Below are 12069 nucleotides of genomic sequence, written 5' to 3'. Positions count from 1 at the left end.
CTCCAAACGGAACTCGCTAAGCCACCGAAGACGTGTCAGTCACGTGGAGCGCCGTTTTGCCGTCTCGGAAGGGCGCAGTTCCGAGAGATCACATCGACTTTTAAAGATCAGTCCATATTAGGATTAGTGATATCGACATCATTCTTCTCACCTCAACATGATCATTCTAATTGATCGTTGCTAGCAAATGAAACTTTATTTCTTTAGCTTCCATTATTTTTGAACGCTTTTCAACAGCGTCCACACAACATACGCAAAAAACAGAAGGATCTGATTCACGACAGAAGCTTGCGTCCTCTGTACAATCCGTCTAATCCCTTAATCTTGTGAGAGGATTCGATGCTAACTTGCTATATTGGGGAATGATATAAACGCCACACCTCTTAGTTCAGGCTCAAGGAACTATTGGCGCTCAACATTCTGCGGGTCGCTCCAGCCATTGGCCCTCGAAGCATCCGCTACATAGCTCATAGTATCAATAGCCAACAGACTTTTTAGATACTCTGACTAGGGTGGCCACACTCCGAAATCCTCTGTCGATGCCCCATCCACTCACAATTCAATACATTTTCTCTTTCTAATCTCTTAGGATTTGATGACCTCGTGATTTCGGTATTCGCGAGTTCAGCCCCCCCGCCTTGTCAACGTCGACGCCTACTTCTTTCGCGACGACCTCAGCGGCCTCGTACGCTTCTTGCTCCGCTCTCAATTTTTGTGTCAATTCCTGGCGTCGCTTAAACCATAGTTGGCCAAACTCCGTTTCGAGATCCGCGTCTTGGCGATCATCTTAAGGTCATGCAGGATTCCATCAATCAAGCTACGCTGCTCCTCGCGTTGTTTAGCGCCTTTCAACATCTTGGTCAGCCCTTCATTTTGTTCTTGGGGTGCCTCTCTTTCCTGCTGATTTTGCTTTATCGATTCCTGAAGCTCTCGAACAATGGCAGCGCGGTTTTTGTCTGGGCGGATCCTTGCCCCTTACCGCGTTCTGTTTGTGAGAGCCTACCAGCCTACAATCTAACCAAGTCGCTATCCTGAATTGCTCCAAATTACTCCACCTGCCAAAGGTTCCGCGGCGCGTACGAAGCAGTTTACATTTCTTGGATCAATCCGAGGTAAGTAGCAGAGACGGACACAGATTTTACCCATATCTTGCTAAAACGAATGAAATGCCACCGGAAGTAAAGCTATTGCCATTATCTGTCAGGCTTGAGCACTAGGGAACAAAGGTTACTCGAGAGTCTTCCAGGACTTCGTATCCATCTTCTACCTAGTAATCTTCGCGGTTTTCCGGGTTTTCTTCGTAAGCATGATCTCCCCGCTTGTGTTGTGTTCAATGAAGACTAAGGGAAGCTGTGGAGACGGCCAACAACTTTGAAGCAAGCGAAGTGATTAACAAGCTAGTGAGCAAAGTATTTTCAAACTTGGAAGGCTAAAGTAAAAGATGATTAACATACACAGGGGGCAACTATGCCAGAAAAAATACGGACAGACCTCTTACTAAAAAAATACGCCTACACCCTCCAAGCGACAATTACCCCCAAAAGACCGACCTACCCATCGGGCTAACACACTCCCTCAGCCCCCCCATTCCCCCTCTCTCTTCCACCCTCTTAGCCTCCCTCCAATTCCACCCATACATGCTCTTCTTCTGGGCACCCTTCAACGGAATTATAACCTGCTGTACTCCAATTGGGTTTAACGGTTCCGTGTACTGCCATTCATCATCCTCACCACAATCCCGCCCTATTTCCACCTCTGTCGCCTCTCCAACATGTCCACCCTTTCTCCTCTTCCTCGCTTTCCTCCCCACAGCCTTTCCCTCGCTCCCCTCCCCCTTCCTCTTCAACGACTTATCAACCATATACCTTCCCCGTAAACCCTCCATATTATCCTTCTTCACCATCGCACTACTCGACAGCCGCGGCGTCAGTGCTGTTGGGGGTAGAAACCCGGCCTCGACCCACGCTACTTCCAGCTCGTTTTCAACACCCTCTCTCAACACGTCATACTTTTCCTCCAAACTCGACATCTTCCGCGCAGCTTCTTCCTCACTTACATCGCCGCGGAAGAGCCGGCGTGCAAGGACCTCAATGCAGCGACTTGTAAGAATCATATTGTGAATTTCTTGCGCGAGGGGGAATGAGAGGAGAAGGGCTGTTGTGGGTTTCTGATATGATGGGAAGGTGGGACAGGAGTGCAAAATGATGCGGGAGGGCTCGGGGCTGAAGGATGTGAGTGTTGCGCTTGGGTGTTTGGTGGTGGTGTTGAAGTTGTGGTTGTGGAGGCGGGAAGGTGAGGGGAGCATGATTGTGATGTTGGGACTGGATGTGTTGAACTGATTTGCTGTGGGTTTAGTTAGATAAATGACCGAACGATGATGTGTATTGTTAGCGATGAATGGTTTGAATCAGGTTTGATGTTGATGTTGCCGTACCCGATATTCCATAGATGTGCGGTGGTGAGTGATGTTGTCGGGGGAATTGTTTTCTCGGAGTTGTTGACATATTGTGAGGGAAGTTCGCGACTCAAAGATCTGTAGTGAGGGTGTACTTTGTGTATGAATAACAAAGAAATCCGGTCCCTTTGAAGTCTAGAACAATTCTTAGTTCCATCATCCTATCTCGGCTTTCTTTGTTCGCTTGACTAGTAATCGCCCTATCACTGCCAATATACACAATATGGCTATTTCTCGACCTGTTATCTGTTCCACCATCAAATTTTTGAATGAGCATTGATATCCTCCGCCACGATCTCTTAACTAGATGGATTAGCGCCAAAACCCCAGCCTGAAATATATAATCCAATTCACTCAAGGCTTTTGATATTTTGGTCCAGGAAATCCTGTTTCTCGAATAACTCTGAACGAGGGTTTAGCCCCACCTGAGCCTGCACGCAACCTTGAGAGTCTGGTAACAGCGAGTAGATACCTGCGAACGAATTTTCGATTGTTTATGGGCACGTGATGCCACACGTGATTCAGACTATCTGTAGGATTGAATTTCTCAAGAGGTGGATCAGAAAAACTACACGAGTAAGATGCGCCGAAAATGAGCCGACCGTGAGACTTGACTGCTGCTTGCAATTCGACGCCACGCGACAGTAGTAGTCTTGTTCCCTTTCGGTCAGCCAGTCATATATGCGCGTTGGCGCCTAGCTCTAGATGGGGACTGCAACGAGGCTGAGCTTCATCGCAAGCTCATAAAGGCTCTTTTTCGACCTACGTGGTGGTTGCCATCGATTTTCAAGTGAGCAAATTTCTAATGTTTTGACTAACACTGAGACAAGATGACACGCCGCCTCGGTCGCGACGAGTACACGGTGGGCTGGGTCTGCGCGTTGCCGGACGAGTTCACTGCAGCACAGGAGATGCTTGACGAAGAGCACCAAGACCTCCTCCCGAACGGCAGCGACGCAAACATATACACGCTCGGGTGCATCGGGGATCACCATGTCGTCCTAGCGTGCCTGCCTGCGGGTCAGACTGGCACTAACCTCGCAGCAGCAGTCGCTGTGCAGTTGAAGGCCACTTTCCCAGCTATTCGATTTGGGCTGATGGTGGGAATCGGAGGCGGTGTTCCAAGTAAAGAAGCAGACGTTCGGCTTGGGGATGTTGTGGTCAGCCAGCCGGGAAATGGTCATGGTGGAGTGGTCCAATATGACTTTGGAAAGTCAACGCCAAAAGGGTTCGAGCAAACCGGCTTTCTTAATACTCCCCCCCAAGTTCTCCTTGCCGCCGTCACGAAGCTTCGTTCTAACCAAGATCGAGGGAGAGGGAGTCTATCTCCACACCTGTCGAAGCTCAGTAAAATTTGCAAGTTTGCTCGTGATGAAGCAGGAAGCGATGTGCTTTTCGAAGCGGAATACAATCATGTTGGAGGGGACAACTGTGCATCATGCGCGGCCACAGGAAAGATACAGAGAGAGGAGCGGACAAACAACATGCCCATGGTTCACTACGGCACGATCGCATCAGGGAACCAGGTGATGAGGGATGGTGTGATACGGGACAAGATCAGCTCAGAGTTTGGAGGGGTCCTCTGCTTTGAGATGGAGGCAGCCGGCTTGATGAACAACTTTCCGTGCCTGATAATCCGCGGGATCTGCGACTACGCCGACTCACATAAGAGTAAGAGATGGCAATCGTACGCTGCCGGCGCCGCGGCAGCGTACGCAAAGGAGCTGCTGCAGGTTATTCCAGCAGCTAATGTAGCGAGGACGCAGACCGCTGATGAAGCAGCAAGAGGTTAGTGTACATCTTGTAGTTTTCTATATATTTATTAATATAACTAATTCGCCTTAGGGCGGAGCCAGGCGACTTGTTTCTACCTCCCCTTCCCACGAAACCTCCAGTTTATTGGTCGGAACACGGAGCTTAATAAGCTGAAAGAAAAGCTACTTGTGAATAAAGATTGTCAAAAGGTGGCGCTTGTTGGTCTCGGTGGCATCGGCAAGACACAGATCGCGCTACAGTTGGCATACTCTGTTAAGAAAGACTATCCAGAGTATTCTATCTTCTGGATACTAGCGCCGAGTATGGAAACGTTTGAGCAAGGATGCGCGGAAATAGCAGGAGCATTAGGGATACATCAGTCGCAGGAGAGTAAGGAGGACATTAGAAAGCTAGTACTACAACGGCTGAACGCAAAGACCGCAGGCAAGTGGCTGTTAATCGTTGACAATGCTGATGACCAGGACCTTCTGCACGGGGCTGGGCAGGGGAAAGGTCTGTTAGACTTCTTGCCAGAAAGCGATGACGGACTGACAGTATTTACGACTCGGCATTATGGGGTTGCACAATCTGTAGCAGGCAGCAATGTGGTTGAGGTAGAAAAGATGGAGACACAAGAGGCGATAAATTTGCTAAACAAGTCGTTAATCCGAAATAGCCTACCTAAAAACGATACGCTCATGATAGATCTTCTTACCGAGCTGGACTATCTCCCATTAGCCATCACTCAGGCGGCTGCATACATTAACACGAACAAAAGTTCTATATTAGAATACCTCCAGCTGTTAAAGAACACAGACCAGGACGCTATCGCTACCTTAAGCAGAGAATTCTATGACAACACACGGTACAAGCACTCGGCGAACGCGATTGTGAAGACATGGACAGTAACCTTCAACCAAATTCTGAAGCACAATACATTGGCGGCAGACCTTCTCGCCTTCATTTCTTACATTGAATGGAAGGCAATTCCATCTTCCATCTTGCCCGCAGTTCACCCGGAAGCACAGATGGCAAGTGCTATTGGCACGCTCTGTTCATACTCTTTTCTGGAGAGAAGAGAAGACGGCAAAATATTTGACATGCATAGACTAGTACACTTATCAACCAGGACGTGGATTAGTCAGAACGGCCGTGGAGAAGAGACAAGGAAGGTGGCATTAAAACACCTCTTGAAAGTCTTTCCATCCGACGATTACACAAATCGTGAGATCTGGCGGGAATACATACCGCATGTAGCACGTATAAAGAGAGATGAGCAAGTGGAACAAGGAGAAGAGAAGAGCGAACTCTGTCAGAAGGTTGGGCGATGCCTATACGTTGACGGAAGGATACAGGAAGCTGTTATATGGCTTCAAGAGTGTTGTAAATGGAGGGAGCTAAATCTCACTAAATATGATCCTAACCGGCTTCTCTCGCAGCATATTCTCGCCGGAGCATATCAAGCGAACGGACAGGTGAAGGAGGCGGTGGAGCTGCTGGAACGTGTTGTCGCGATACAAGCAGAAGTGCTAAAAGAAGACCATCCATCTCAAGTGGCGTCCCAGCACGAGCTCGCCAGAGCATATCAAGCGAATGGACAGGTGAAGGAGGCGGTGGAGCTGCTGGAGCGTGTTGTCGCGATACGTACGCAAGTGCTTAAAGAAGACCATCCCTCTCGACTAGTGTCGCAGCACGAGCTCGCCGGAGCATATCAAGCAAACGGGCAGGTGAAAGAGGCGGTGGAGTTGCTGGAGCGTGTTGTCGCGATACGTACGGAAGTACTCAAAGAAGACCATCCCTCTCGACTGGCGTCGCAGCACCAGCTCGCCAGAGCATATCAAGCGAACGGACAGGTGAAGGAGGCGGTGAAGCTGCTGGAGCGTGTTGTCGCGATACAAGCAGAAGTACTTACAGAAGACCATCCCTCTCGACTAGCGTCGCAGCACGAGCTCTCCAGAGCATATCAAGCAAACGGACAGGTGAAGGAGGCGGTGGAGTTGCTGGAGTGTGTTGTCGCGATACAAGTGGAAGTGCTTAAAGAAGACCACCCCTCTCAACTAGCGTCGCAGCACAACCTCGCCGGAGCATATCAAGCAAACGGACAGGTGAAAGAGGCGGTGGAGCTGCTGGAGCGTGTTGTCGCAATACGTACTAAAGTGCTTAAAGAAGACCATCCTGATCGACTAGCATCGCAGCACGAGCTCGCCAGAGCATATCAAGCGAACGGTCAGGTGAAGGAGGCGGTGAGGCTACTCAAGCATGTTGTCGCGATACAAGCAGAAGTGCTCAAAGAAGACCATCCCTCTCGACTGGCGTCGCAGCACAACCTCGCCGGAGCATATCAAGCGAACGGACAGGTGAAGGAGGCGGTGGAGCTGCTGGAGCGTGTTGTTGCAATACAAGTAGAAGTGCTAAAAGAAGACCATCCCTCTCAATTAGCGTCGCAGCACGATCTCGCCAGAGCATATCAAGCGAACGGACAGGTGAAGGAGGCGGTGGAGCTGCTGGAGCGTGTTGTCGCGATACATACAGAAGTGCTTAAAGAAGATCATCCCTCTCAACTAGCGTCGCAGCACAGCCTCGCCGGAGCATATCAAGCAAACGGGCAGGTGAAGGAGGCGGTGGAGTTGCTAGAGCGTGTTGTCGCGATACGTACGGAAGTGCTTAAAGAAGACCATCCCTCTCGACTAGCGTCGCAGCACGAGCTCGCCAGGGCATATCAAGCGAACGGACAGGTGAAGGAGGCGGTGAAGCTTCTGAAGCATGTGGTCGCGATACGTACACAAGTGCTTAAAGAAGACCATCCCTCTCGACTAGTGTCGCAGCACAACCTCGCCAGAGCATATCAAGCAAACGGACAGGTGAAGGAGGCGGCGGAGCTGCTGGATCGTGTTGTCACGATACAAGCGGAACTACTCAAAGAAGACCATCCCTCTCGGCTGGCGTCGCAGCGCGAGCTCGCCGGAGCATATCAAGCGAACGGACAGGTGAAGGAGGCGGTGGAGCTTCTGGAGCGTGTTGTCGCGATACGTAGGGAAGTGCTTAAAGAAGACCATCCCTCTCGACTGGCGTCGCAGCACAACCTCGCCAGAGCATATCAAGCGAACGGACAGGTGAAGGAGGCGGTGGAGCTGCTGGAGCGTGTTGTCGCGATAGAAGCGGAAGTGCTCAAAGAAGACCATCCCTCTCGACTGGCGTCGCAGCACAAGCTCGCCGGAGCATATCAAGCGAATGGACAGGTGAAGGAGGCGGTGGAGTTGCTGGAGCGTGTTGTCGCGATACGTACGGAAGTACTCAAAGAAGACCATCCCGATCGACTAGCATCGCTGCACCAGCTCGCCAGAGCATATCAAGCAAACGGACAGGTGAAGGAGGCGGTGGAGCTGCTAGAGCGTGTTGTCGCGATACGTACAGAAGTACTCAAAGAAGACCATCCTGATCGATTAGCGTCGCAGCACGAGCTCGCCAGAGCATATCAAGCGAGCGGATAAGTGAAGGAGTCAGTAGAGCTGCTAGAGTGTGTTGTCGCAATAGAAGTAGAAGTGCTAGTAAGGAGCAGCAGAACACCTTGCTTAGGGCATTCAGGAGACTAGCTTAGACAAAAATATTTAAAACCCTGAACGAAGTGATTATACAGGATATATTAGCTAGCTAGGGTGTCCATATGAATTCATGCAGCTGGGAGATAGTGATGCGGGATACGGGAGCGCATGCAATATTAAAGATGAAACAGGTGACAGGTCGAGAAATAGCTAGAGATTATCTTGATAAAGATGCATTGCTAAAATATTAGCTGGATAGTATTTACATAGCTAATCCCACACAGCGTGGCCATCTGTACGCAATGGAGTAGTTTTGAGGTTGCACGGTGTACTGTACTATTTAACCTGCTTGCGAGTACTAACTGTACTGAGTAGATGAGAGAGGGTAACTAGCAGTACTCCGTAACGGGTGACTTAATAGACTGCGCTGTACTATATAGAGTGTAACAGGCTGTTTACAGGGTCTCTAACCTAATTAAAAAATAGTAGTAGAAGCAGAAGTAAATTAGACTTTTCTTAAACTGCATTTCTTACTATTTAATATACACTGCTAGCTTAGTTAACTTGCCACTTACTACCTTATTAAATAGCTAGTTCTTTTGTAGCTCTATAACTAGCCCTAATTGTTGTGTATAAAACGCAGTAGGATAGTGAGCAGGCGCCTTCTTAGAGGCAGATTAACTCCCAAAGGCCGAGGAGGCAGCTATGCGCTAAGATGCTTAAGGCTAGCAGGTAATGTACTAAGAAATTAATATTATAAGGTGCATAGAGGGGCTAGATTCTTGTGTTGTAGAGTTTCTTAGCAAACTGCTAGCAAAACACGCTAGATTTGGATAATCTGCACTAATTTCTGGCTACCATAAGGCCCCTCTGCGCCTTCTACAGCCCTCTGAGCCCTCTGCACCTCCTGCAGCCGCGCAGGCACCTCTACTCCACCCAACGTGTATACAGACTACCGTAAACGGCTAGTAACAGAGCCTCACATACAGTTACTATACTGACAACAACCTCTATACTTACTAACCAGTCCTAAATTTGATGTACTGTAGTACTGTACCGCCAAGTGTACTAACAGATAGCTGCACTAGTCACAAGCGAGCAGAGTATGAGACACTCACAGCTTACAGCCTTGGACTTGTTGAGGTTGGATCAATCGTCTATTACCTAGAAGATTTCCCTATTGGCCCACCACAAGAGTACGGAAGTCAGGCTGCACAAGTCGGAGGTCCCGGGTCAACAACCGGCGTGAAACTCAAAGGCAGATTTGGAATCGTCGTGGGTAAGAGTCAAGCAACAGGAGGAAGGCCGTGTTATTATACACTTTTGGTAATCGTGACCTACCCCAAGCGAAGGCGCAAAATGATTGGATGGAATATGTTGGCGTTCAAGCTACCGACAATTTCGACTTTCACTATCCTTCGCCCAGCAAGGCGTTCGAGATCAAGTTCACACGTTGTGAAATCAAGTCCAAGGCTTCTGTCCATCTCTTGCACAGATGGGCTAGTCTTAGTAATCAAACCTTGGCAGCGGGGAATATTGCTTCCGAGCTTAAAGGCGATGATTAAGAAGCTGGATGGCAGTTGGTGATTGTGGCCTCGTACATTTTCTGCGATTGGCTGGCGGATCGTATGGGGGACCACGACACAATTTGGAGGCAGTTTTCTTTCTTCCCACACTTCTCGAGGAGGATCTACATTTAATTAGCGAATGAGCATTCAAATTCATGACCAAAAGAAGCTGGAGTTGCGAGAGTGGTGACCATGTGCCGCGTAATCAGAAAGGAAAAGCTAATTAGTTGACCTGTGTAAGACGTCAAAATTCGAAACACGGGTATATAGACCCCGAAACAAACGAGAGGTCATTGGAAGCAACAAAGCATAGAGAAGTAATCATAGAGAACAAGTACTACAAGGCACACAGCGCGAGCCGTTTCGAGATGAGCTGCGTCTGCATCACGAGCTTGTGGGACTTCCAGGTGGCTGTGCTGCGGCGGCGTGTTGTCGTGAGACGTGTGGCAGATTCATTGCGCATGCCTCCGTGATAATCCTATTTCTAAGCTCTGCTAAACCCACTGTCGTCTCTTGGAGCCGTGGATTGAAGATCGGGGAGGATTCGCAAGAGTTAGCCACCCATTGATGAGTAAGAGTGATGGAGAGCAGGGTAAATGTGAATGGTTCACAGTTTCTTTCCAAGAATAGGCTCGGAGCAGGGTAAGGCAAGCACCGCCATTGATCGGATCCGTGCGCGGGAACTCGATCACAGGCTCACAGCCTCCAACCAGCGCCCCCAGACGCGTTTACAGTGGAGAAGACATGATATATGAACATCACTTTGCTGCACCCCTCCTCACTCGCTACTGCATTGTCTCTCTCGCCCGTCCTGCCATTTAGAAGCCACCCGCGCCATATCATGCCGCCATGTTAGACGAGAACCTACCCAGTAAGCTCCCCCACAGCCCTGTCGTTGGGTGAACATGTTCGCATTAACGGCTCGCAGCATTCTTTCTCAAGCCTTCGCCTGATGGGTTGAAGCACCACGAGTCCTTCTACTTCACTCAACGCGGCACTGAACCCGAGGCCACGTATGCCCTCCACCACCTCGACCCCGCCGCCAACGCAGCCAAAAACACATACGCCGCCGCTCTCTTCGACTCACACAGTCCCGACATCCTCTATGGCGAAGTCCTTTCAAAACCGGGTTGGACGCAACCTACTCTATCGCAGGACGAGATACGCAAGAATGGAGGAGTACCCCCGTCGCCCCAACCTATTCTCCCCACCGAGTTCGCCATCCAGCTGTACAACCCTGACCAGCAAATCATAATCAGGCAGCAAACGTCAAAGTGGAGTGGAACAGTGTGGTATGAGTTCAGCATGCCTCAGACAACATTCCGGACACCAAGCTCGTCAGCCCTTGATCGCAGCCAAAACGACCCCGGGGCGGATGCCGCCACACCCCAGATCAACTTTGTGTGGAGGAAGGAGGGCAGGATAGGAAAGGACATGACGTGCTACCTCACAGGGAAGTCTACCGACCCAACTGGGAAGAAGGCGAAGAAGAGCAAAGAGCCCGATATCGCAGTTGCCCTCTTCTCCGGGCTCAAGGAGATGACCATCATGGAGTCGAACCTCTACAGAGTGGACATGGAGGATTACAAAGGCCTGGAGGTGGTTCTCTTGCTTGGAGCAGCTGTTATTCGAGATCTTTTCTTCAACAACGCCAGAGAATCTTTCCACATTATCGACCCGACAATTCGAAAGAACAGTGGAGGGCTGAGGGGTAGAAAAGGTTCTTCCCCATTGGAACCAGGAGCCATTGTCCCCCCAGTCATGACTCCTCAGCCCCCACCACAACAACCGCGCCCTATGCAGCCCGCTAAAGGTGCAGCAGTGAATCCATTGTACAACCAGCCATCACGAAATGACGCCAAACGCACATCGCTCCCTCCACTCCGAACTGGTGTCCAGCCCACACAACGACTTGACCCTCGAGCGCAATGGGAGATTGATGCCGAGACTGCTCGTCTTAAAGCTCAAGTCGAAGCCGAGGAGCGAGAACGAAAGCGGGTAGAGGAAATCAACCGGAGAGCTAGAAGAAAGGTGGATGAGGAAGAAGCGAGGAAAACAAAGAAGTTTCTTGAGCAAGAAGATAAGGAGCGGAGGCGTCGCCAGGCCGAAGTTGACAAAGAAACCGAACGTCTTCGGAAGCAGTTTGGTGATCAGAGCAAGTTGCTGCCACCAGCAGGACCTCAGCAACGGTACTCTGCCCCTCTTCTACAAGGACCCTTCCAGCAACCCTCAAGGCCCCCTGCACAACCAATTCGACCTGCACAAGCTCGGCCTGCGCAAGGGCCGTACCTGCAGCCGCCGACCGGCCCACGGCCTGCAGCATCGCAGAGTTCCTTCTTCAGCAATGGGCTTCCAAAACCCGACGGCCAGGCCAAAATGAAGAAGAAAAGTTTCTGGGGTCTTCGAAGCGTAAGCGAGCAAAACTCGAATACGCTACGTAAGAAGCAGAGCAGCATATTCTAGTTGTATAGATACGATATCCACGGCGTTTTTGGGATCGCACCAAGCTGGAAATGGCCTGCAGCATTGGATTGGCGTAGGTATTCTGCATCAGTCAAACAACTGTATATTCATCATGGGAGAAACCTTCAAATACACAATTACCTTGCGCAAGTGACCTTCACAAAAATACCCTCCCTCTTTCCTTTTCTCTTTCCATTTCTCTACGCGTGCATCATGGGTCTTTCTTGACTTTCGCCACAATTGGTTAGCTTCCCATCACTGGTCTCTCCAAAGTCTCGGCGCCAAG

The 12069-nt window shown here is 50.1% G+C and overlaps 6 protein-coding genes across 6 annotated transcripts; 5 read left to right on the top strand and 1 right to left on the bottom strand.

Annotated features, from left to right (window-relative positions):
- Positions 1-383: 383 nt before the first annotated feature.
- BDR25DRAFT_312973 (uncharacterized protein) lies at positions 384-2504 on the bottom strand (the record flags this gene model as incomplete). The annotated part of the gene is made up of 4 exons (XM_033691346.1): positions 384-458; positions 659-786; positions 1555-2343; positions 2435-2504. 4 exons carry the CDS (start codon positions 2502-2504, stop codon positions 384-386), a joined length of 1062 nt encoding a protein of 353 aa, XP_033549278.1.
- A 781-nt stretch (positions 2505-3285) lies between these two features.
- On the top strand, positions 3286-5256 carry BDR25DRAFT_153777 (purine and uridine phosphorylase; the record flags this gene model as incomplete). The annotated part of the gene is made up of 2 exons (XM_033683939.1): positions 3286-4247; positions 4308-5256. Coding segments are annotated over 2 exons (1911 nt in total), but the record flags the coding sequence as incomplete, so codon positions are not given.
- A 54-nt stretch (positions 5257-5310) lies between these two features.
- On the top strand, positions 5311-7173 carry BDR25DRAFT_220934 (TPR-like protein; the record flags this gene model as incomplete). Its single annotated transcript, XM_033685014.1, has 1 exon — positions 5311-7173. A coding segment is annotated over one exon (1863 nt), but the record flags the coding sequence as incomplete, so codon positions are not given.
- A 3-nt stretch (positions 7174-7176) lies between these two features.
- BDR25DRAFT_220510 (TPR-like protein) lies at positions 7177-7701 on the top strand (the record flags this gene model as incomplete). Its single annotated transcript, XM_033685004.1, has 1 exon — positions 7177-7701. A coding segment is annotated over one exon (525 nt), but the record flags the coding sequence as incomplete, so codon positions are not given.
- Positions 7702-8467: 766 nt separating this feature from the next.
- On the top strand, positions 8468-9317 carry BDR25DRAFT_312971 (uncharacterized protein; the record flags this gene model as incomplete). Its single annotated transcript, XM_033691345.1, has 3 exons — positions 8468-8484; positions 8802-9031; positions 9100-9317. 3 exons carry the CDS (start codon positions 8468-8470, stop codon positions 9315-9317), a joined length of 465 nt encoding a protein of 154 aa, XP_033549274.1.
- A 710-nt stretch (positions 9318-10027) lies between these two features.
- On the top strand, positions 10028-11930 carry BDR25DRAFT_302621 (uncharacterized protein). Its single transcript, XM_033689836.1, has 2 exons — positions 10028-10191; positions 10249-11930. Exons 1-2 carry the CDS (start codon positions 10170-10172, stop codon positions 11781-11783), a joined length of 1557 nt encoding a protein of 518 aa, XP_033549273.1. The 5' UTR covers positions 10028-10169; the 3' UTR covers positions 11784-11930.
- The last annotated feature ends 139 nt before the right edge of the window (positions 11931-12069 follow it).

Source organism: Lindgomyces ingoldianus, assembly GCF_010093535.1.
Source record: "Lindgomyces ingoldianus strain ATCC 200398 unplaced genomic scaffold BDR25scaffold_11, whole genome shotgun sequence".
NCBI classification, from domain to species: domain Eukaryota; kingdom Fungi; phylum Ascomycota; class Dothideomycetes; order Pleosporales; family Lindgomycetaceae; genus Lindgomyces; species Lindgomyces ingoldianus.
The sequence above is the reverse complement of the archived record's forward strand: the minus strand, read 5'-3'. Positions and strand labels throughout refer to the sequence as shown.